Source organism: Rissa tridactyla, chromosome 10 (genome assembly GCF_028500815.1).
Source record: "Rissa tridactyla isolate bRisTri1 chromosome 10, bRisTri1.patW.cur.20221130, whole genome shotgun sequence".
NCBI classification, from domain to species: domain Eukaryota; kingdom Metazoa; phylum Chordata; class Aves; order Charadriiformes; family Laridae; genus Rissa; species Rissa tridactyla.
The window spans coordinates 16,225,981-16,248,430 of NC_071475.1; the positions used below are offsets into that span (position 1 = coordinate 16,225,981).

The 22,450-nt window shown below is 43.1% G+C and overlaps 3 protein-coding genes and 1 long non-coding RNA gene across 13 annotated transcripts in view; 2 read left to right on the top strand and 2 right to left on the bottom strand.

Moving 5' to 3' along the window:
* Positions 1-8: 8 nt before the first annotated feature.
* Positions 9-2,075, bottom strand: RPL32 (ribosomal protein L32). Its single transcript, XM_054215826.1, has 4 exons — positions 1,948-2,075; positions 1,225-1,325; positions 775-956; positions 9-184 (listed from the first exon to the last, which is right to left on the bottom strand). Exons 2-4 carry the CDS (start codon positions 1,318-1,320, stop codon positions 55-57), a joined length of 408 nt encoding a protein of 135 aa, XP_054071801.1. The 5' UTR covers positions 1,321-1,325; positions 1,948-2,075; the 3' UTR covers positions 9-54.
* Positions 2,076-2,180: 105 nt separating this feature from the next.
* LOC128915479 (uncharacterized) lies at positions 2,181-4,615 on the top strand. The gene is made up of 3 exons (XR_008468641.1): positions 2,181-2,311; positions 2,769-3,128; positions 3,233-4,615. It is a non-coding gene; the product is annotated as an uncharacterized LOC128915479 (long non-coding RNA).
* MBD4 (methyl-CpG binding domain 4, DNA glycosylase) lies at positions 2,439-7,430 on the bottom strand. 2 transcript variants are annotated; one of them, XM_054215822.1, is made up of 7 exons: positions 7,322-7,430; positions 5,930-6,678; positions 5,220-5,294; positions 4,478-4,612; positions 4,080-4,229; positions 3,338-3,441; positions 2,439-2,694 (listed from the first exon to the last, which is right to left on the bottom strand). In XM_054215822.1, the coding sequence occupies exons 1-7, from the start codon at positions 7,402-7,404 to the stop codon at positions 2,617-2,619; spliced, it is 1,374 nt and encodes a 457-aa protein (XP_054071797.1). In that variant the 5' UTR covers positions 7,405-7,430; the 3' UTR covers positions 2,439-2,616. The 2 variants fall into 2 exon arrangements, with proteins under 2 accessions (XP_054071797.1, XP_054071796.1); XM_054215821.1 differs by having other exon boundaries at positions 5,837-6,678.
* Positions 7,431-7,529: 99 nt separating this feature from the next.
* Positions 7,530-22,450, top strand: part of IFT122 (intraflagellar transport 122) — a 32,360-nt gene continuing 17,439 nt past the window's right edge. For 3 of the 9 annotated variants that reach the window (XR_008468682.1, XM_054216078.1, XM_054216081.1), the window contains exons 1-16: positions 7,530-7,649; positions 8,330-8,396; positions 9,382-9,466; positions 10,265-10,343; positions 11,140-11,216; positions 11,651-11,717; positions 12,763-12,909; positions 14,347-14,422; positions 14,982-15,173; positions 15,915-16,053; positions 16,697-16,899; positions 17,351-17,488; positions 18,125-18,289; positions 19,139-19,336; positions 20,485-20,625; positions 22,355-22,408. Coding sequence is in view for 8 of the 9 variants with exons in the window: in XM_054216078.1 (XP_054072053.1) it covers positions 7,609-7,649; positions 8,330-8,396; positions 9,382-9,466; positions 10,265-10,343; positions 11,140-11,216; positions 11,651-11,717; positions 12,763-12,909; positions 14,347-14,422; positions 14,982-15,173; positions 15,915-16,053; positions 16,697-16,899; positions 17,351-17,488; positions 18,125-18,289; positions 19,139-19,336; positions 20,485-20,625; positions 22,355-22,408 (1,869 nt within the window). In the remaining variant the exon portion in view is untranslated. Of the gene's footprint in view, positions 7,650-8,329; positions 8,397-9,381; positions 9,467-10,264; positions 10,344-11,139; positions 11,217-11,650; positions 11,718-12,743; positions 12,910-12,944; positions 13,015-13,262; positions 13,413-13,739; positions 13,804-14,346; positions 14,423-14,981; positions 15,174-15,914; positions 16,054-16,696; positions 16,900-17,350; positions 17,489-18,124; positions 18,290-19,138; positions 19,337-20,484; positions 20,626-22,354; positions 22,409-22,450 lie in introns of those variants that run through there. The other 6 variants (XM_054216086.1, XM_054216079.1, XM_054216080.1 and 3 more) reach the window with 6 other exon arrangements.

Sequence of the window (22,450 nt, forward strand, 5' to 3'; positions counted from 1 at the left end):
CACCACAGTTTGTTTTTACACTTTATTAAATACATCTCTGATGTAGCAGCCAGTTTATTCATTCTCCTCGCTGCGCAGTCTGGCGTTGGGATTGGTGATCTTGATGGCGAGCTGAGCAGCTCTCTCCACGATGACCTTACGGTTCTTAGAAGACACGTTGTGCGCGATCTCCGCACAGTAGGACCTGTAGGACACAGACTGTGCCTCAGGCTTGGCTCAGCCCTGGCGAGGCACTCCGGAGCCGGCCGGAACCACCCGCCTTCCATCCCCAGTGCCAGGCCCAACCTGTTCTGGCCCGAAGCAGGGGCTCGCCTCCAGAACAGCTCAACTCTGCCGCCTGCCTTCTTGTGAATGAAGAGTCAGGAAGGGATAGCTTTTAATGGGGTTAGTTATTACTCTTATTACTTTGTTGTGAAAGAAAGTGCTACAAGTAGATTCAGGCCTGCGTCTGAACAGATGCGAAGCCGCAGTTCTGATCACTATTTTATCAAAATGATGTAGATGCAGCACTGTTTGCCACCACTATAACGTAAGATTTTTGCCAAAGGTACAAGTTTGCCAGCCCCGGGACACCCTCCGTGCCCTCCCGCCAGATCACCTCTGGCAGCAGAGCAGCACTACAGAAACCAAACTTCATGCTCTTAAAAACAAGAGCTTCCCTCGTCTCTCCCCAGCTGCGCTGCCTTTTCGTCATCCGACCCTGTGCCATTTGGGACGGGCAGCACACAGCCCCAACTCCACAGAAGGCAGGGAGCACATGGGCCCCTCACTTACTTGTTGCTCATCATGAGCACCTCCAGCTCTTTGACGTTGTGGACCAGGAACTTTCTGAACCCCGTGGGCAGCATGTGCTTTGTCTTCTTGTTGCTGCCATAACCAATATTGGGCATCAGGATCTGACCCTTGAACCGCCGGCGGACTCTGTTATCAATACCCCTTGGTTTACGCCAGTTGCGCTAAAGAAATACAGGAAATATTTAATAGTTATGAAACAAGACCAGTCTGAAAACACCTGCATCGCAGTAACAACTCTATCAAAACCAATCTCTCACAGTAACAGCTCTATCAAAACCAATCTCCAAGAAGATCCACTGTGCCAGGCTGTTACAGCGTGGTTGAGTCTCAAAACTGACCCTTTGTGCTTTAATTCACCATCACCCCAGAAGCAACCATGTCTGACTCGCTCAAAATTCATTTTCTAATGAATTTCTAGTGACTTTTTACCTTGATCTTGACATAGCGATCAGACTGATGGCGGATGAACTTCTTGGTCCTCTTCTTGACGATTTTAGGTTTCACGAGCGGTCTGAGGGCAGGCATGGCGTCTGAGAGAAACAGAAACGGTATGAGAGGGAAACCCTGACAAGAGGCGGTGCGTTCTCCCGCGTACCACGCGTGTAGCAGACTATCTTCCGCTCGCTGGCCACGCCGGAGACTAGCGAGGGAATGGGTATTCATCTGCCGTCATCTCCCTCCCGCCTCCGAAGCTGGAAGAGCACCGAGAGCTCTCCAGATGCGATCCTGGGAGGTCAGGCGTTGCTCGGACGGCGGCCATAGCCGCCCTCGCAGGCCTTGCGTTCCCCACCCGCTCTCCCTCCCACAGCCCCGGCCCCCTCCGGCTCCCGAACCATCCGAACCGACCTCGCCTCACACCGAGCCGCAGCCGGTCAGAGCCCCCCACCGGGCGGCACAGCCCCCTCGGCACCAACACCAAAAGCGCCGATTTTACCTCAAACGCTCCGGCTCAACCTCACAAGGCCCGAAACGGGCGGGGGGAAGAGCGCGCGGCCCGACAGCCCCTGACAGGCCGCCATGGAGGCTGCGGCCCGCAGGGTGCCGGCTGCCCGCGGAAAACGGGTGGCGGAGGGAAGGGGGGTGTCGGCCGTGCCGGGCCAGCGGCAGCGAGTGGAGGATGGCGGCGGATGGGGGCGGATGGCGGCGACTCACCGGCAGCTGGATGGCGCCGTCCGCCACTAGGCCCCGCCGGAAGAGGGAGGGGGCGGGCCCCGCGCGGGGGCTTATGGGAGAGGCGGGAGGTCCTGGCAGCTTCGTAGCGCGCCGCCGCGCTACGAAGCTGCCAGGACCTGGCCGGCGAGCGGGCGAAGGCTGAGGTTGTGACGTCACCGGAGCGGCGGTACCGCCGCTCCGGTGACGTCACAACCTCAGCCTTCGCCCACTCGCCGGTTTGCTTCTTCAGATCCCGGGGAATAAAGGCGTAACGTTGTCCAGGAGATAATTTACTGCTGCTTGACCCATTTCTGCGTTTACTCCTGTGAAACAGCCTAAAAACTTCTTTACCTCAACCCATGAGGTGGGTTGGTTTGGTTTTTGTTTTTTTTTTTTTTTCTTTTTTCCCCCTCGCTTTTTAATCTCCCGCTGGGGTTAAACCGCCACACTGTCATTATTATACACGAGAAATACCCCGAGGAGCTCTGGGCTACAAAAGTGGGCATACGTTTATTAAAAAAATACAGATATTTTAAACATTTATTTACAATGAGCCACGCCAAGTCCATGGCACGGATATTTAAATTAAGAACCTGACAATCAGAGCCACGCAGCAGGGACACCCACTGCACACAGCCGTCCGGGGAGAAGCGGCGCTCATGGCTTCTCTCAGTCGATGCTCAGCCTCTCCCGGTTCTCCCAGAGCCACGCGTGGTACACGTTTAACTTGTGGTCCTGCGGCTGCACCTAAAACATAGCAAAAATGTTTAACGTTTACTAAAATACCTTCTCTTACCGCTCTGACGTATCTCCCCTCCCAGCTCAGGGCCCCTCCATACCTCGCAGGGAGCAGCAAAACGCCATGCTGCGGCAGGACGGCCCCCACGCACCGAGGAACATGGGGCTCGGGCAGCCCTGAAGCCACCCACCTCCCCGCGAATGGCGAGGGGGGACCCACGCCACAGAGCAAGATGCAACTACCCCTCGCAGCCAGCAAGAGGACCCTGGCGTGGCAAAGGCCCCACAAACACCCATCCCGGAGAGATGCCAGGACCTGGGTGTCAGGAAACAGGGAACCAGTTCTTAACCGGAGCAGGGAAGAGAAGCTCACCCCCACATCAAGGAAATACGAAAAAGAACACAGTGAAAGTGGAAATTACAGAGAAAAAAAATAAATCAAGGTGACACAAGTCTTCATTTACAGGTTCAGACCTGTAGAAGGTACATTCTGGGAATTCAACCTACTGAATATATAAAAATTGCTGTCTTTTTTTTTTAACCCAAGGAAGTCCACAGGTACAAGCCCAGCAAAGCCAGAGGATGGAGCCCCGTGGCTGGCAGCGCACTGCAGACCAAGCCCTGGCAGCACGGCCACGGCCGCAGCACCCACCTCCTTCCATTCGTTGACGCAGAAGATCCTGTAGGAGTCGTTCCCGTACTTGCCGATGCCGTGCAGCTCGATGGGGTACTTCCACCGCTTGCTCAGGTACTCATCTGCAATGTACAGGCACGGACGTCACTGCCTGCAGCACGCAGAGAGCAACTCTGCGCAAACTCCCCATTCTCTGCTGTTGTAACACACCTCCATTTTGGAACATTGTACATGAAAAACAGGAGGTTTAGCTATTTCCTGGTGAAAGCAGGCGATGAACCCCTACGAGATACATCTTAAACACCTTCTAGGCAAATCACTGTGGGTGAGTTTTAATTAAATCTGTCTCCTCAAAACCCACAGAGGAATACTTTTATTCTAAATATAGAAAATACCAGAATCATAGAAAAATTCTGGCCGGAAGGGCCTTCCGGAGGTCACCTGATACAAAACATGGCAGAGACACCTTATCATAGTGCTGCAAAACACAACATCAGTCCTGCAGGTGTTGTATCTTTTAACACTCAAAAGAAGTCTCATGGACAAAGGTCTCTTGCAGAACTCACTACGTATGTTATTTCATTCTCAGTTAAGACAACAGGATCAGCATCTTTGCATATGTAAGACCAACATATTCCAGAGCTGCATAAAACAAACCACCACTCGTATTTGCCAAGCAGAAGGAAAAGTTTGGAAAGAATGCTGTTTGCTTCGCCAGTGTAACTTAGACCCTTCCACAGACACGCTCAGGAAAACCTACCTGAGAACCTGATGATCGTTTTTGCTCTGAGTTCGTAGAGGCCAAGAGGTCTGAGCAGCTCTGACATTTCTTTCCAGTCTGCAGTCCTGGTTATTTCAGGAGAAGGATACTTCTTAAGGAACTCCCAGAGCACAGGAATTGCCATTTTACCTAGTGAAAGAAATCATCATAAACAGAAGACCGTGCAGGCAATTCTCTTTTCTGATGATCTAGCTACGCTTTTTGAAGGGAGCTTTTTCAAAGGCAAGAGTTACAAATTAAAGACTTTTTGTTGTACACTGACACAAGTTAATATACATTTACTCTTTCATTAATGCCATTTAGAAAATGACAGCTGTTCTGATCCTATAACACCACCCCAACATTTACACAACATGAAATTGTATTTCTCTATTTACCTGAAGTTTTATTGAGAAATATGGTTGCAATAAGAAGTTTCCACGGATCATGGAAAAGTGTTTCTTGGACCAGATTAAAAGGAGAACGTGGTGGAGTCCATTTTCTGAAGGCCTTCCTTCTGGGTGGGCTGGGAGCTGGACACAGAGGCAACACAGGAAAATTTACTGGGCAGTAAAGGATGGATTTACCTATTTAACGGAAAATAATTTTTAAAAATGAAGACCTTTTGAAGCAGATTTATCTTTGTGGGGGCACTGTATGTGGCTGGAGCGATGGCAATTCACACATTAGTTTTACAGAGCTGCAGAGGAGTACACGTCCCCTGGCACAGGCTGCAGGAAGAGCCGAGGCTGCCTGCGTCCCTCCCCATGTTACGTGTATTTTCTGAGGAGAGGGGCCCTCCCCAGCTAACACCATGCTCCTTAGTGCGGAGCAGCAGCCACAGGGCACAGGGGGACACACCTCAGCGGTCTGAAGAGAACCTCTCCAAAGCCCATTCACCCCATCACCTCGCAGATGCTGGCGTTTGATACCAGCCTTAATGGTTGCTTGCAAGGTACAAACCACTGAGGTTTAAAAAGGGACAAGATCAGCACTGGTGCAGTAAGCCGAGCTCTCCGATGCCACCTAAGCAAGGCCAGCCTAAAACTGAAGAAGATTTTCCATAACAACATGTGATCTTGACCCATCCTATTCCTCCCCCCCGTAAAAAATGATTTATTTTCCTAGAGAATATTATACCTTCTTTACTGTATTTACTTGAAAAATATGGACTCGTTTTCCTCCTATCCACTTGTGTTTGTGGGATAGACTCTTCTGTAAAGAAATAATACTTCAGCATTAAAAAGAAAAAAACCCCAAGTATTTTGCTGTCTCATTTCATACACCATTTCCCTTTATGTTGTGATAGAAATGCAAGGATTTCTTGTAGGTGTACAGAACATAAATGTGCTTTAGATTCACTCCAGTAGTCCTCTGTATTTCAACTCTATGAAAAATCTTTGGAAGATAAACCGCTACCTTGTCACAGTCCGAGGAAAGCGATTCTAGCACATGAAACAAGGTAAAACTGGCCTTTTTTTTATGAATCAAACTGACCAGCTACGCAACAACATTAAGAGAGTAAGTGCACAGAGGGTAATGAACATTATTATATTATACCATACAGCTAAAGAGATCAGTGAAGTAAGTTCCAGTTGTGAATAAATCTGCATTAAGCTAAATGCTGTTGGATAAAGAAACGAGACAGATTCAGATGTCAAAGCAGCTTGATCTGAAAGGGAATACTTTGCTCATATAGTTAGCAGAACCCCCAGCAGAACATTAGGATGCTGTTCTGCTCAAAACCACACAAATACCTGGTGGCATTTTAACTGCTGTGAAGCTTTTCTTGTCACACAGCTGCAGGACGTTAGCATCCATTTCAGTGTCAGATTTAAAATCATGGTTACCTGAATTCCCTTGATCCACCTCTTTCCCTACTTTCAATCCATTGGTTTTCTCCTCAGATTTTGCAGAAGACGCATCATCAGAACTTGTCTCCACACACTTCCCCCCTGCTCTGCTCTCCAGCTGCCTTTGTGAGCGAGCTGCCGCTGACCTCAGCTCTGTGCCTGACCGCAACCTGGAAACCCTTAACAGAGTTCTTCCCAGGCCCACAGGGTCTGCATTCTGATCAGCTACACCCCGACTATCAGCGACACACACGTCTCTCTGTCCACAGAATTTCTTGTTTTGAATGCCCTCAGTTTCCTGTTTGTTACACGCTCTTCTCTGTCTTTTGTTTTGGGTACTGTCTCGATTCCTCTTTTCTGAGCTCTTTCCAGTTTTCTTATTCTGAGCACCCTTCCCACCTGCCCCCTTTTTCCTGGTTTTCAAACAGTCCTCCGGGTTTATGCCTTTCATGATCAAATCTTTGCTTTCCAGAGTGGGTGTAATGTCTTCCAGGTGTTCATTTCCAGTCTGAATGTTTTGAATTCTGTCCTCTTCACCATTTTGCATACTGAGGCCTTGCACTTGACTGTGACAATCTTCATTCTCTGAAACAGTTCTCGCTTTTGTACTGCATCTTTTCACCCTCGAACGGGTACTCCTCTGGCAACGAGCTGGGACATCAAAATCTGCTTTTAGCATCATCTTCCCAGTTTTCCGAAAATACTCCACACATGCACTTTTCGATCTTCTCTTACTTCCTTCAGGACTGAGGTATGAAAGAAGAGTAAATTAGTGAGGAATTCTTCATAGTGTAGAATCACAGAATGGTTTGGGTGGGAAGGGACCTTAAAGCCCACCCAGTGCCACCCCCTGCTCCGGGCAGGGACACCTCCCACCAGACCAGGCTGCTCCAAGCCCCGTCCAACCTGGCCTTGAACCCCTCCAGGGATGGGGCAGCCACAGCTTCTCTGGGCAACCTGGGCCAGGGGCTCACCACCCTCACAGCAGAGAATTTCTGCCTCAGATCTCATCTAAATCTCCCCTCTTCCAGTGTAAAACCGTTCCCCCTCGTCCCATGGCTCCCCTCCCTGATCCAGAGTCCCTCCCCAGCTTTCCTGGAGCCCCTTTAGGGACTGGAAGGGGCTATAACGGAGCATTCCTCGTTCTTCACTTAAAAAAACTATTCTAGTATTTTAAAAAAAGCAGAACACACGTCAGAGCCAGCCGCCAAGCGATGTCTAGCCCAGCTTCTGTGACCGGCCCAGCGCAGGGTCACACACAGAGCTCACAGATACCCGCCGCGGTGCTGCCCCTCCCGTGAGCCCCGTGTAGGCGCCGGTGCTACCGACAGGGCACAGCAGCGCGCCTCGCCATCGGCGGGCGGCGGCTCGGATGCGCCCCGGCCTCACCTGAGGACGCACCCGCCACTCCTCCCCGCCCTGCGGCCCGGCCCGCCGCCACCGCCGCCCTGGCCCCACTCGGCCGCCGCCATCCCGGCCGCCGCCTCCCCGCCGCCCGGCGCCGCCATCTCGGGCGCCCGGGTCACGTGAGGCGCCGCTGGCGGGCGCCCCCTGCCGGGCCGGGGGACCCGCGGGTCCCCGGGCGCGTGCGCGTTGCCCGTGGCGCCGGCGGGGCGGGTGTAAACAAGCGCGCGCGGCGGGGCCCTGAGGGGTGGCGGTGCCGTCCCGTCCCGGGGATGCGGGCCGCCCTCACCTGGCGCGACAAGGCCGAGCAGTGGTGAGCGGCCCTGGGGGAGAGCTGGGCCCCTCCGGCCCACTCCGCAGCGATCGGGGCACGGCCCGTGAGGAGCTGCGGGGGGGCTGCGGGCCGGGGGCAGGCTGGCCGCGGCCTGGCCATGGCGCAGCCCGGGGAGCGGGGCTGAGCAGGGCTCGGGGGGCTCGCCGGCACCGGTCCGACTCGGCTCTGTCTCGGCATCGCCGCGCGGCAGACGGGCTCCAGAGACGCTGGGCCAGGGCTCTCCTTCCCCTTGGCAGGCCCGCCGCGGGCAGGAGCGGCTGGGCTGCTGTGGTTCCTGCGGCCTCGGGGTTCATACTGGTGGTTCAATAACGCAGAGACTTCATGGGGTTTTTTCCCCCCTTTACGTTTAGCCAAAGGCCAGCAGCCTGCGTCCGTATTTGTGCACAGGGGTACCGCTGCTGGCTCCTTCCAGCCCGCCCATCCCCGTGTGCCCAGGCCTGTAGCGTGGCTGGTGGCCGGTCCTTGGGCTTATCCCCCGGTGCGGGCAGGCGGTCACAGAGGGTTCTTCTTTGGGCAGTTTTCTCAGGAATCAGATATACTCTCCAGTATGCAATTAACAATTTTTGGTATGTGGCATCTTTGATGTTAAAGACAATATATTTTTTGCCTACTAATGTGGGGGTTTCTTGGGGGGGGTTGTTTTGTTTTGTTTTCTTTAGTATTTATGATCTTGCATTCAAACCGGATGGGACTCAATTGATAATTGCTGCTGGAAATAGACTGCTGGTAGGGAAACTTATTTCTCCTCTTGCAGTTACAGCTGTATGAATATGATTCTTTCACATTAGCTTATGAATATAACCTATCAAAAATCCTCTTATCTCTACTAGTCCAGCCTCATATCTATCTATATATATTAATGTGTTCTAACTGTAAAGTGTTTTGAAGCTTTTTAATGTTTCTTAACAAGTTTTAAGCTATATTTCCAAAAGTAATGAGATTTAATTTACTTGCATCATCTCATCCTCTCTCACCTCAGCCAGTGGTTTGAAATCCATTAACCTGCATCCAAACTTAGGACAATGGCATAGTATACAAATACTGCATTATTACAAGTCTTATGGAAATCTCAGTGAAAAGGGAAAAGAAACTCAAACTGATGTCCCTACTCGGTGAAAAGCTTCAACTAGAGCTTTTTTTGTGATTCCCTGGGTCCACTTGCCTGCTGCTAACCCAGCAATAAGAGCAGCTCAGGACCACGCTTCTCACGGTTCCTGCAAAGCTTTCGGATGGGGCAGGTGTAGAAACTGCGGGGGTGAGAGCATGGATGGGTGGCACGGTTACAGAGATGTAGTTCAGATCTGCAGGACAGCAGCTTTATTATTCCCAGTGCTCCCAGAATGGTATATTTAGTGATAGTCCTTTCCAGTAACTTACTACATTTAAACATCTAATGTGGGGAAAGAAGTAAAACAAGCTGGCCAAATGAGCTGTTTGGAAATTTCTTTTGTGCATGTAACTTTCTGATACTGAGTCCTCTTTCATTCTGAGAAGTATTACGTTAAGGAAAGCTGCTTCTACATTTTAAAATGTTTTATCTTGCATGGACTGTGTGCTATGCAAAAAAGCAAACACAAAAGAAAGTGTATAATCTTGTTGGCCTTCAGTAATTTTATATCCTAGTCCTCACTGGAAGACTTTTTTATGTATATTTTTTTTGTTTGTATGCTTGTGTTTGTATTTTTTTTATTTTATTTCCCTGTTTAAATAGGTATATGATACTTCTGATGGAACCTTAATTCAGCCTTTGAAAGGACATAAGGACACTGTGTACTGTGTGGCTTATGCTAAAGATGGTAAATATAATTTTGGGGGGCTTTGTTAGTCTGGTTTCTAAAGTGCGCATCTCCCATTTTTCATTGCCAATTGAAAAAATAGAGAAATCAGGGTTGTTTCAGTAATAGTATTTTGAACATGTGTGTGAGTGGTGTTTGGTTTGTTTGGTTTTTAATGGAGAGTTTGAGCTGCCGTACGAATGCTACATGCAGAAGTACTCTATTTTTACATGTAGGGCTACCTGTTCATTCAAGAAATGTAGTCCCCACTTCCCTTTCCCTTCTACTTCAATGCTGGCTAAGTTTATATTTGTGGAGTAATGTGAAGAGAAGGCTTACCCCATAGGTCTCTAGAACTGCACCTGCCTCTGATTTTTATTCCCATAGTTCCTCTGTCCCAAAGCTTCCCGATCTTCTGATCCTTCACACGTTACCATGCTCAGTACAGACCTTATTCTGCTTCCAAGTCTTTCATTGTGTCTGAGTCTCATTCTGTGGGGACTTACTGTTTAAGTTATAGGTGATACCTGTGAAAACGTACCACTTTTCCCTTGCCGTCATTAATGTAAAGCCCCAACCCGTGACTGGCTACTTGCTTGCATGGCTGGGCTTTAATGAGGCGTGCTCTGTGGGAGTAACAAAGTCATTGGAGTTTCACGTGGTTGGAGAAGCACAGTCACATCAAAAGGCTTGCAGCGTTAGGCCCTTTATTACTTGAGCCTTGTCAAGTTCAAGAACTTCTTGCTCTCTCTTTGATCGAGTATTTGGAGTGAAAGTGATTCTTGTATGTGTGGGATTTAAATAATATTTAATTCCTAGGCAAACGTTTCGCATCTGGTTCAGCTGATAAAAGTGTGATAATTTGGACTTCAAAGTTAGAAGGAATTCTGAAATACACGTAAGTGATGCCTTTCAATTCTGTGCCTCTCAAAAATGGACTTTGATTATGCACTTCTGCTGTCAAAGAGTATGTGCCGTTAGATTTGGAAAAAGGCTGACTAAGGTCAGAGAAAATGCTGGGGGTAATAGGAGAGGGAAGAGGAAAAGAACAGTTGAAGTATCTGAATGAGGCAGGAAAGCAATTAAAGGCATAAAGACGGTGGGAAGTCTAGATAAATCTCTGAATTTAGAGGGCTGTCAGAGAACTGGGGAAACTGTGTAAATATAAATAAAATGAAACGGACTATGACTCTGATCTTGTATAATAAACAAAATTAATATAACTCTGGTTCAAAGACCAAATTAAAGATAAGGTTTGGTATTTTCAGTATATTTCCGTATTTCTTCTGGCTTTGTTTTTGTTATACCTCTTAAGCAGTATCTTCAAATTCTCTTTCTGAACGTGTGTGCACATTTATTACTAGTTAGTACGCACAAGCTAGCGTACTACTAGGAATGTACACAGGCATACTTGTTTTAGAAGTTGGATATAACCTTTAATCATATTTTGCAAACCATCATCTATGTACATTTTTAGCTAATCTTGATGAAATACAGTGAATCCTGCCACTTGGAGACAATTTTTTAAGGTTTATTACTGATTTAGTTTACATTAACTGCAGATTAATTTGATGTGATATAAACTGATCGAATTATTTCTGGCATCTGCTAGACCTTTCAGCTATCTTGCTGAAAGCCAGAAAAGGGAGCATTTAAGAATGATTTACTGAAATATGATTGTAACTTCATTCTAGGCATAATGACTCTATACAGTGCGTTTCATACAATCCTCTTACTCATCAGTTGGCATCCTGTTCTTCCAGTGATTTTGGTATGTCTTCTTCCTCTAACTTTTCCATTAAGCCAGTAAACTCTATTATGTAGCTGAGCTAACCACAGATAGCTCCAGTTCTTCATATGCAGAAAAGATGAGATACAAAGCTACCTAAAGTTAAGAAACATTAGATGCTTATTTAAATTGCTTAAACTCAGTTGGAAAGGACTATGCAGTGAGGTGCCACAGGGTAAAATGTACTACTTTGTTACTATGATTTTTTGCAGAGACACCCTCTGTGTTGTTATGATGGATTTTTTTTTTCCTGTTTACTGATAAATAATATGTATTTAAATGTCCTTCTAGCACTGGCTGAGACTTTGATCCCTCTGAAGTCCCAACTGAGTTTTCTGACAATGTTAGTTTCTAATCTGAACACCGGTAAACACTTACTTGCAATTTACTTTGGCTTTCTTTTTGTTTTAATCAAGGCTTGTGGTCTCCTGAACAGAAGTCAGTCTCTAAGCATAAAACTAGCAGTAAGATTACTTGCTGTAGGTAAGTTTTAAGGATTACCTGTGTCATTTAAGCTAGTTTCAATACAAACAATTCAAAATAATATGCAAGCTTAAAGAAAAAAAGTTGAAGCAAAATAGTTCAACGTACGTGGAGACAGCACCTAGCAGTATGAGAGAGGCTTCCCTGCCCTGCTGTTCAGTACCCCTGTGTGCTTCTGCTGCTTTGCCGTTCTCATTATTAAAATACCCGAGTAGCATTTATAATGCTCCAGTAGGAATATGACTCATATTTATCAGACAATTTGTTCTTTCTTGTGTATTCTTCTCAGAGAGAGCTTTTATTATTTTTTTTTTTAATAGCAAAGGGGTTTGGTTTTTCTTTGGTGCTGTTTATAACTGAATTCTTCTGAAAGTATCAGAGAGGTGTTCTGGTCTTGAGCAAGTGTCTTCACTTCTCTCCTTCTGTTTAGCCATCTTGTGCAATAACAATAAAATGAAGTTAGAGGAAAAATAATTCTATTTTTGTTTGTAGAGCTGTTCATCTCCTGTGTTGTTGGTTTTTTTGGTTTTTTTTTTTTAAGTAGAAGGAGATATTGCCACTATGGGGAACCTGAACCAAGGGTACATTAATTTGTGTAAAGTCATCCATTGCACTACAGCAGAGACAAGAATAGAAACTAGGTCTCCTCTGCCCCAGCACCGTGCAGTTTTATCTGATCAGTGTTCTAAATGTGGCTTTTAAAAACAGCCTGGTCTACTGCCAATACTGTCATCCCAAAAGTGTATCTGTTACTTAGCACATGTTAGAAGTATTGCAAGCAGATGATAGCTTTAATTTTTTTTATTTCTACATTTTTTTTTTTATTTCTGTGTATATAATAAAATGTTCTTGCTGTAGTGCATGCTGTTGCCATAAATGTGGATTTAGATGCATAAACAAACTGTAGGATTATTGGCTACCTCCCAGAACTCCCTCTTAGAAGTATATTTCAATCTCTCATCCCTATTTGAGTATACTGTACCATCCTACCTTCCTGCTGCTTGTTTTTAGTAGTTTGCTCTTCAGTATGTGTGTGTTTTATCAGCTGGACAAATGATGGCCAGTACCTTGCTCTGGGGATGTTCAACGGCATTGTCAGCATAAGGAATAAAAATGGCGACGAGAAAGTAAAAATAGAGCGTCCAGGGGGTGCTTCATCTCCAATATGGTCAATTTGCTGGAATCCATCCAGGTAAATAATTTCATCTTTCCTTTTTTCATGTTGAATAGATAATCCTTGGCTTATTGGTTGCAGAAAGGCTTGACTTTCATCCCTGCTGAAACAGATTAATGCCAAGTACGTTACCTTTTTTAAAGTGATTATCTATTGGGGTTTTGGCTTGCTGCCAGTCTTTAATTGAATGGAGAAACTGGGAACAAGTTCCACGTAGATCTAAAGAAACATTTATTTTTTTCTTTTGTGTTGTTTTTGGGTTGGGTCGGGAAGTTGTGTTTGGATTGGAGGAGAGAGAGGGAAGCTGTTTTTTCACTTCAACTCAGAGGGAATATTGTCTCAAATACGTGAATAAACAATTGCTATTGCAGTAGGTGGGAGAATTTTTGGAGTAGAGCAAATGAAGAAGAGGAGTCGGTTCACAGCAGTTTAGATGAGATACCAGTACTGCAGTCCAGGCCTGTCAGTAGGAAGCGTAGTCAGGCAGCAGGAGAAGACCCTGAGGAAGAAGATTTCAAGTTGTGAGTGAAACGTCAAAGGAACATAATTATATCTATATTATCTAGGACAGTAATGTACAAAAAGGACCAAATGCAGAGTATTATGCAGGGTACAAAATCAGACATTCAAAAATTAGGAAATTCTAGATGAGCAGCTGTCTGTATGGTCTTAATGGACACACACTAGCAGAATTAATTATGAGATAGTTCTTAAGTATGTGATAGCATGTTGCTTTTCCCCACAGGTGCATGCATCATGTGTTGAGCAAAGGCATGGTGCTTACTAAACAGTTAGCTTTTCATTAGGTTTTTTGTCTGTTTCCTTTTTGCTCAGTTTATGGTTAGAGGCATTGATTGCAACAGAAATGTTCAGATTACCATCTCCTTTCCTAGGCAAGAAGCTGTGGAGAAGGTAACTCTCGTGTTTTGCTGCAAGCTGAACAGATCATGTCAGAGTACCAAAGTTAACAAATTTGAGACCTGAAGCCTTTCCTTGCTCTGCTGCTGGTCTCAGACGAACAATTTTTTTTATTATTTCCCCCCCGACCCCCCGCCTTACATGGATAATTGTCGTTCACTCTTGCTCAGCTGTACTGACTTTGATGGTAGAGTGACTTTGTACTACTGTAGCTAAGAGCAGAAACTGGGCCCAGGGGCTTCATCTGTTTAAGGGACCATTAGCTTCACTGTACCTGCTGCTTATATAGTGAAGCTCCAACCTTTGCAGTTATTCCTGTAAAGGAGACTGACTTTTCTTCTGTGTCCCCAAGCTGTCTTCCTCAGTTTTACATGGCAAAATATTATCTGCTGTCCGTTCAGTTTGTGGTTTTTTTTTCTTAAAGAGTAATGTGAAGTGTATTCTGCTATCCTATTACTTGGTTCTGTTGCTCTTAGAAATTTATCAATAAATCTCTGTAGAATTCCTATGAGATTATTTTATGTGTTTTTTTGTTAGAGATGAACGCAATGATATTTTAGCTGTGGCAGACTGGGGTCAGAAGCTTTCCTTTTACCAGCTTAGTGGCAAACAGGTATGTTTTAGAAAGTGCACTGAAGAGTGGCAGGGCATTTCTGATTCTGTTTTGTGTCCTGTATTCAAAGTGTTTGTATACTAGTGCTTTATTAGCTACATTAAATGTTTTCTGTTTTCACAGCCTTTTATGAGTGCTTTTTTTTTTTTTAAACCATCTTTTTCTTCCACTCTTGTTTCTCCCATGGCAACTCAGCTGTCAATAAATTAATACAATTCTTGTATTAAAGCCCTTACAACTTTGATGACTTTTGTGATATGGTTTACTGGTCTGTAGAGGACATCTTTGTATTTTTTTCAACCAGTTAAAGGGGGTTTTGTGAATTGCTTGCATTCTGGGTGGACTGGTTTGGGACTGTAGGGATTCTTGGATGTATTGTCGAACTGCCTTTGGGAATCTTAATTTAGCCAGTGATTCTGGAGCATTGAAAAGTTGTGCATGGCCAGAGAGATGAGAAGAATGGTATCAGTGACAGCAGTTGTTGCCTTGGGAAAATATGAAATGATCCTTTAGTTAATGTTTTTGATTTTTTTAATTTTTTGTTTATTTTCCCTTGTAGATTGGGAAGGACAGAATGCTCAATTTTGATCCTTGCTGTGTTAGCTATTTTACTAAAGGAGAGTATATTTTACTGGGAGGTTCAGATAAACAAGTTTCCCTCTTCACGAAGGATGGTGTACGTCTTGGTACCATAGGAGAGCAAAGCAGTTGGGTGTGGACATGCAAAGTTAAACCAGACTCCAACTATGTGGTGAGTAGGAACATTTTCTGACATTTTCACAGACCATTTGTCATATAAGATAAGACTATAAATTTCAAACTCAGTTGCTTAATCTAGAGATTCTTACTGAGGCAGCAGAACCTGAACAGTGTCTAGTGAGGTCCTAGAACTAACACCAAAATTAAAAATATCCTGCAGAAGTAAAACTTGGGCTGCAAGAAGACTGTAAATGAGCGTAACACCTATTTTCAGATGGTAAGGCATTTGCTGCATTTTGATTTTAAAAAAAAAAGTGGGGAAAAGAAGAAAAAATGGCAGCTAATAACTTCTTGGTTTACCAAATCTAATTCCACGATTGAAGAAAATGTTCAGATCTGTTTGAGTTTCTAGCATTGCACCTTGTGGAAAATGCCTACAAGGCAACTGGTAGCCATGTATGCTGCACACTATTATCATACAAACGTGAAGAGATACAGAGCAAATTTTAAAACAAACACACACCCCAAAAAAAACCAACCAAAAAATCAACAATAAAATAAAACCAAACCAGATACCACCCACCCAACGTGGTGGTCTCTATGGTCTATGATGAGATCAGTCCTCATTTTGCATTGCACTTTTACCACTGTTTAAGCACACGTAGGCTGTAATTGGTATCAATCTATACATTATGCAGGAAAAGGAACATAATCTTCATGTGAATACTACACACTTTGCCAGGTCTCACCTACATGTACCAATTCACTAAAATTATTTTCTTCTTGTGTTCAGGCAGTAGGATGCCAAGATGGAACAATATCCTTCTATCAGTTGATCTTCAGCACTGTTCATGGCCTTTATAAAGATCGCTATGCTTACAGAGACAGCATGACTGATGTTATTGTCCAACATCTCATCACTGAACAAAAAGGTAATTTCACATTTGCAGTCAGCCCAAAGCTTGACTCTCATTCTGTTTTGTTTTGGGTTGTTTTTTTTTAATTAATATCCATCAGAACACTTGGAATGTATGCTGCATGTACCAGACGGATTGTTGTCGCTTTAACAGTAAAACTGAGGAATACTGTTTGCAGAGTGAGAGTGCAAACTTGGATTCTGGAGGATCAGCGCTGACAAGCTTAATGAAAGATGTGGGGATTTGAAAGGACATTGGGAGGGGCGGAGGCTTTTAAGATAAGGTTTTAATCTCTGCGAATGAGATAAAAATACCGCACATCATATTTAGCTTTTTCTTTTTTTTTTTTTTTCCTTACTGGCAGCCTCAAGGGTTTGTGCTGATTTTGTTTCTTCGTACCCACTGGCTTTTATGGCAAAGAATCAAAGTATTGCTCCAGAATGTGCTGTTGACAAATAATAGAGGGTGATAAATTGTGTCGGGGATAGAAGATTACATAGAAGCAGAACAACAAACATATCTGAGCAGGAATCTGCTTTTAATTTTAGAGGTGCTCTAGAAAGATTCAATTTGAATGTATTAGTAAGTTTTCTGATTTCTGGATCCGTTATTTTCATCTCATCCTATACTGTATTGTTTTTGTGTTTTTTCTCTCTAGTTAGAATAAAAGGCAGAGAGCTTGTAAAGAAAATTGCAATCTACAAAAACAGATTAGCAATCCAAATGCCAGAGAAAATCTTGATTTACGAGTTGTACTCAGATGATTCTTCAGATATGTATTATCGGGTGAAGGAAAAGATAGTAAAAAAATTTGAATGCAACTTGCTGGTTGTATGTTCAGATCACATTATTTTATGCCAGGTATGTGCCTTAAAATCTAGAGTATTCTTGGGGTGCGTTCAGACTTTAAGATAGCTGTCCAAATAGCCGGTAGGAAAAGATTGTACCGTGTTAGTGCGGTTGTAATGTGCAACACTGACGTACTTCTGAGCAATAGCTGCGGCATGCCACAGGTGGCTCTGTTTCAGTGAAACAATCTCTGTAGTGAATTTGATAAATTAGCACATAATCCAGGGGAACTTTTGGGTGGGGGTGAACTACTAGAAGAAGGTGGGGTTGGTTTTTTTGTGTTTGTTCATAGCATCGGAAAAACTTAAAGAACTCACCCTGTTAAATTGACTGTTTGACTTTATGATTTTTACGCGTAAAAGTAGGCACACATGCTAGGGGAGGTATGAACATAGCACAAAAGACACAGTGGTTTTATCTTTACTTCTTCCATACAGTATTTTGTATGTTATTGTGTCTTTAGGAGAAAAGATTACAGTGCCTCTCCTTTAGTGGCATTAAAGAACGAGAATGGCTAATGGAATCTCTTATTCGCTATATTAAAGTAATTGGAGGACCTCCAGGAAGAGAAGGCCTCTTAGTCGGTCTAAAGAATGGTCAGGTAACACACAATGTTTGGTATGTGTCTTTTCACTGCAAATAAAATCTGGTTTATTGTCTTAGGGGTACACTTTAGGAGCAGTGTGCTCTTTTACAACCTAGAACTTGTGACAGTCTCATCTTGTGATTAAAACCTAATTATTGGTATCTTTCACATTCTCTGGCTGTAAAATTCATACTGAGAGAATGTTTGTTCTTAGTGGGGCTTAGGGGTGCGTGTGTGTGTCTGAAATTGCTGTTTATTTCACAAGCCAGTTAGCAGCTGAATATTTCAAACTGGAGCCCCGAGGTACTGATACAGAGAACACAAATAGATCCTTTGTGTCTTCTGTATCTATGCTATATATTCCTGTAGTATTATATTAATGTAATTGTTTAACTGGTGGAGCATTAAAAAATCGAGGCTGTATAGCATATGTTTTATTTGTATAGGCTTGCAACCTAGATTACACTGTGGAAACAAGTCTTTTCAAGATACCTCAAACTGAAAGCATTGCCTTAATTTAAATGCAGAGTTTACCTCTGAAAAAAGTTGCCGTTGGATGCTTTAAACAGCATTAAAGTTTGTACTTGCTCTGCTATTTCTAGTTTTAGGAACAAAAATGGATGGACTGACTTTGGTTTCAAATATGTCTAGATTCTGAAGATATTTGTTGATAACGTCTTCGCAATCGTCCTGTTGAAGCAATCCACGGCTGTGCGCTGTCTGGATATGAGTGCATCTCGAAACAAGCTGGCAGTGGTTGATGAAAACGATACCTGCCTAGTATATGATATTCATACCAAAGAGTTGTTGTTTCAGGTAAAATTCCATGTCTTAAAAGAAAAAAGGGGAGGCGGGGCAGGAAGTGCTTAGGAGCACAGAACATACCAAAAGTGTTGCTGTGCAGAAATGTATGTAACTGTCATTTAAGCCATTAATCACGTTTTGTAGGATTTAACTGTGATCTATTTCTCTATCGAAACTACCCTTAGAGAGATGGTAGACAAGGAGATATATGTGAGCAACTGTTGAATAAAGAGCGTTTAAACATGTGACCTTTTCAGTTTAATTTAGAGCTCTGTCCTGCTTCCCTTTGAAGCGTTACAGTTAATGAGCATTTTGGCTTTATCATTGGTATGAACAGAATTAAAGCCTATCCTTCTTTGTTTGTTGTGTATTCCCAGACTATAAAATGAATAATGATAATTCTCTCTTCGTTGGCAGTTTAGCAGTTGCTGTAAGGGTTCGCTCGTTAATGTTGATGAAACATTTTCAGAGAACACTGGATAGAAAGTATGCAGTGTTACAAAGAAGGGGTCTGTAACTTTCTTTTCTTAACGGGGAGAAAAATGATTAATTAAATGTGCTAGCTAACCAGCAGCATATCATTATGGAATTTTATATTATCTTCTACAGTTTGATAGTATAGATCACTAGTAAATACAAAACAATTACAGCTATTTATTAAAATGTAAAGTTATGGCCCTGTAAATCTGTCTAGGAATATACTAGGCTTTAGAATATTACAAACATAAATACCAAGTGTGTGTGTGTGTGTGTACGCACCCAGGCTATAATAGGTCAGACATTCTAGCTGAAGGATGCGTATTTCTTAGGAAAGAAGATGTGATTGCATCTATTGTAATCATCAATTATTTTGCTCATTAGGAACCCAATGCTAATAGTGTGGCTTGGAACACACAGTGTGAGGATATGCTTTGCTTTTCTGGAGGGGGTTACCTCAATATCAAAGCCAGTAATTTCCCTGTCCATCAGCAAAAACTTCAAGGCTTTGTTGTGGGTTACAACGGCTCCAAGATCTTCTGTCTTCATGTTTTTTCTATGTCAGCTGTTGAAGTTCCGCAGGTAATCCTTTAATCTCATTAAGTGTTGCTTTACATTTCATAAACATCAGTGTTTAAGAAGTGAAGAAGCTTTTCTGAGATTTACTCATATTCCATTACCAAAATATTGTCATTCACACTTTCTTCATCGTTATTTAAGTTATATTGCATAATCTATTTTATTTTTGTTTATTTGGCATTAATTAAGCTAATTTCCTCTTTGCTGTTGTTGATTATTGTTTCTAATTATCCCTTTCTAATTGCAAATGCACGTAATCTAAAACCAAAGATGAAGATATGGTGCTGGTGTTACCTCCTCCTGTAGCTTTACCGTAGTCTATGTATCTTTTCTCAAGTTGTAGTATCATTTTTCTTAGGAGTACATCAAGTACTGTCTTATTGTTGCTTTATCTAGATGTATTTAGGCAATATTTAAGCTGTGTATTTTAGTCTGAACGTATAGTACATTAGTTAAATAGTTAAATTAGTTAAAGCTAACCTGTTCGTTCAGAGTGTTAGAGCTGTAGCTGCAGATCCCAAGCCCTACTCTGGCTGTGTCAGGCTGCAGTTGACAGTTTCTCTTTAATTCCCTTTTAGGGCTGGTCCTTGAGGTCAGTGTTTTTTGGGCTTATAGTCTCACTTGGTAAAAGAGCTTTGTCATCAGGCTTGGTACAGAAGGGCCACTTCCTCATGATACCTCTTCTGTTGGGTTTGAATATTGCCAGGGGTTGGGTTTGAATATTGCCACACTGGGCTGTCGTGCCACTTTTCATGCTTTTAGCCTTTGAGAACAAACTACCCCCTCCTTTGCTCTGCTTCCATAGTGGTAAAAATCCCTCAACAACCTCATTGGCTCATTGTACATAATGTTTATCGTCTACATGTTAAGAATTCACATTCTTAACTACTACTTAATATGCAAGGAACTGAAGATTTCAAGATGGATGCTTTTGGAATATAATTAACCCAGCTTGTCTAAAGATAGAATAATAGTAACCCCAGAATGTTGTTCTATTATACAAAAAACATACAGTTATTCTCTGTGGAACTTATAATGGTTGTGATTGGAATATATCTTTTTTTTTTTTATTGCCAAAATATGTAGAGATTTTCACTCCTATATCTCAGTATTATGCTTTCTAATGCATGTTTTTCAATGGAAATCCTCAGTCTGCCCCCATGTATCAATATCTGGAACGAAAAATGTTTAAAGAGGCCTATCAAATTGCGTGTTTAGGAGTAACTGATACTGACTGGAAAGAACTGGCCATGGAAGCCTTAGAAGGGCTGGAGTTCGAGACTGCTAAAAAGGTAAAGTCATTATTTACTTATTTAGCAGAAAGCTTGGTTTATATTTTTATATATACGTAGTGTGTGTGTATAAGGTCTGTTTTATGGCTGGAACACGAAGTGGTGTTCCTGAGTTAGTACCTTGCTTTAGTGTATGTTATTCCACATACCAAAGAAAGCGTTGGTTTGTTTTATACTCAGGATCTTGAGGTGAGGTTTAAACTGAAATCGAGTTTATCTCTCTAGATAAATGCCATGTTCTAAATCAAAGTGTTAAATGCAAAGAAAATGGTTTCTTTCATCTGCTAGAAAATGCCTTAATGAATTTGAGGGGGAATGGCACTGGGAAGTTGTTCAGTGGGGCTACTGACCACCGGGTGGCAGCAAAGAATGCCTTAGCTGACTCGCTTCCCCCTCCTTCCCCAGTGCCATCAAGGTACTCTTCCCCCCCCGCCCCCCCTTAAGTATTTAATAGAACCTCAGTTCAAATGTGGAGGTTTCATATTCTTTGTTATTTACACGCGAATGTTCTTTGAAAGCAATGGTGATGGGACGTCATCCTTTTAGTCATTTTCTATCTGGAACTGCTTGATTTTGGGAGTGGTCTATAAATGGGCATATACTGAAGAACAGAGTTTTCTCTGGCATAAAATACTTCCCTGTTTTCTTTCACCACCTTTTCTCAAATAAGAGAGGGTGAACTGAGTTCAATGTCATGAATATTGTATGAAAGACAGAATATTCTAAAAATATGGAGGGAATGGCCTGTAATGATAGGCATCTTTTAATAACAGATTTTTTTAAAAGGAAATTAAATGCTTTATTTTTCTTTTTTTCTTAAGTAGAAGCATCTGAATAATTCCAGTTTCATAGACAGCTTTATGCAAATAGATATTCTTAAAAAGAAGTTTTCAGTGCCTCCTTGGAATTTTAAAGTAGTGCCCTCTTAGAATTAGAGCGGATTAATTTGAACAAAAGCAGCTTCTTGACATTAAAGGCTCTCATAGTTCCTAGTCCGATCTGGTGTAAGCAGAATATTCTATGCCCTCTTAAGCATTAGTTTGGTTAGAAGTCTTGAACATGCAGTCTAAAGAGTTAAATTTCTATTTTTTGATGCACGTCAAGAATAAGTGCTAAGCTGCTGTAACTCGCACGTGACTTTGCCACTTGAGACTTTGGGTTGCACATTTCTCTCCATTTGCAGAAGATAGTATGCTGTCTTGCAGTACTTTTATCTTACTGTCTTCTTACTTCCTTCCCTCTCCCTGAGCTACTTCCGTACTGGATTTTCAGAATGATGTAAAAACTATAAGTATATTCAGTATGCTTTGGCAATACGACCAATTATGTGTTCTACCTTGAGTAGTTTCCTTAAATTTCCTTGTCTGTATCATGCCTTGCATCAAAATGGAAAAGCTATAAAATAGCCAGAATAAATATATGTAATATTTTAAATGGCCTTTTGTGTTTCTTGGGGGACTGACATACGTAGTCCTACCAGTCCCTGCCTTTGCTGTTGAGTTTCAGCGATAAGCCGTTTGTACCCTTGTCTCACTTACTGTAATGCCTCAGGAGCCCCAGCTGCAGCCGCAGCCCATCAGGTTGGGGACTGCACAAACCAGAACACAAACCCCAGCATATTTCTGTCTCATGTTTGCATGAAGACAGCTTGATTTATGTGTAACAATATTCTGTTGATTCTTCTGGCTTTTCAAGTGAATTCCTTTTGTTCTTTTTTTCTTTTTAATAGGCATTTACCAGGGTACGAGACCTTAGATATTTAGAACTGATCAGCAGCATAGAGGTAAGAGAGTGTTAAAAATAGTGTATTTTCTTACGCTTAGTA

What these genes read in the sequence shown, in the direction of transcription:
- RPL32 (XM_054215826.1), bottom strand. Translation starts at nt 1,320, where the DNA reads ATGCCTGCCCTCAGACCGCTCGTGAAACCTAAAATCGTCAAGAAGAGG. An exon ending in ATCGCTATGTCAAGATCAAG is followed by an intron (nt 957 to 1,224) that starts GTAAAAAGTCAC and finishes GTATTTCTTTAG; the next exon opens with CGCAACTGGCGTAAACCAAG. An exon ending in GTGCTCATGATGAGCAACAA is followed by an intron (nt 185 to 774) that starts GTAAGTGAGGGG and finishes TGTGTCCTACAG; the next exon opens with GTCCTACTGTGCGGAGATCG.
- MBD4 (XM_054215821.1), bottom strand. Translation starts at nt 7,404, where the DNA reads ATGGCGGCGGCCGAGTGGGGCCAGGGCGGCGGTGGCGGCGGGCCGGGC. An exon ending in AAGTAAATACAGTAAAGAAG is followed by an intron (nt 4,613 to 5,219) that starts GTATAATATTCT and finishes CTCTGTGTCCAG; the next exon opens with CTCCCAGCCCACCCAGAAGG. An exon ending in ATTTCTCAATAAAACTTCAG is followed by an intron (nt 4,230 to 4,477) that starts GTAAATAGAGAA and finishes TTCTTTCACTAG; the next exon opens with GTAAAATGGCAATTCCTGTG.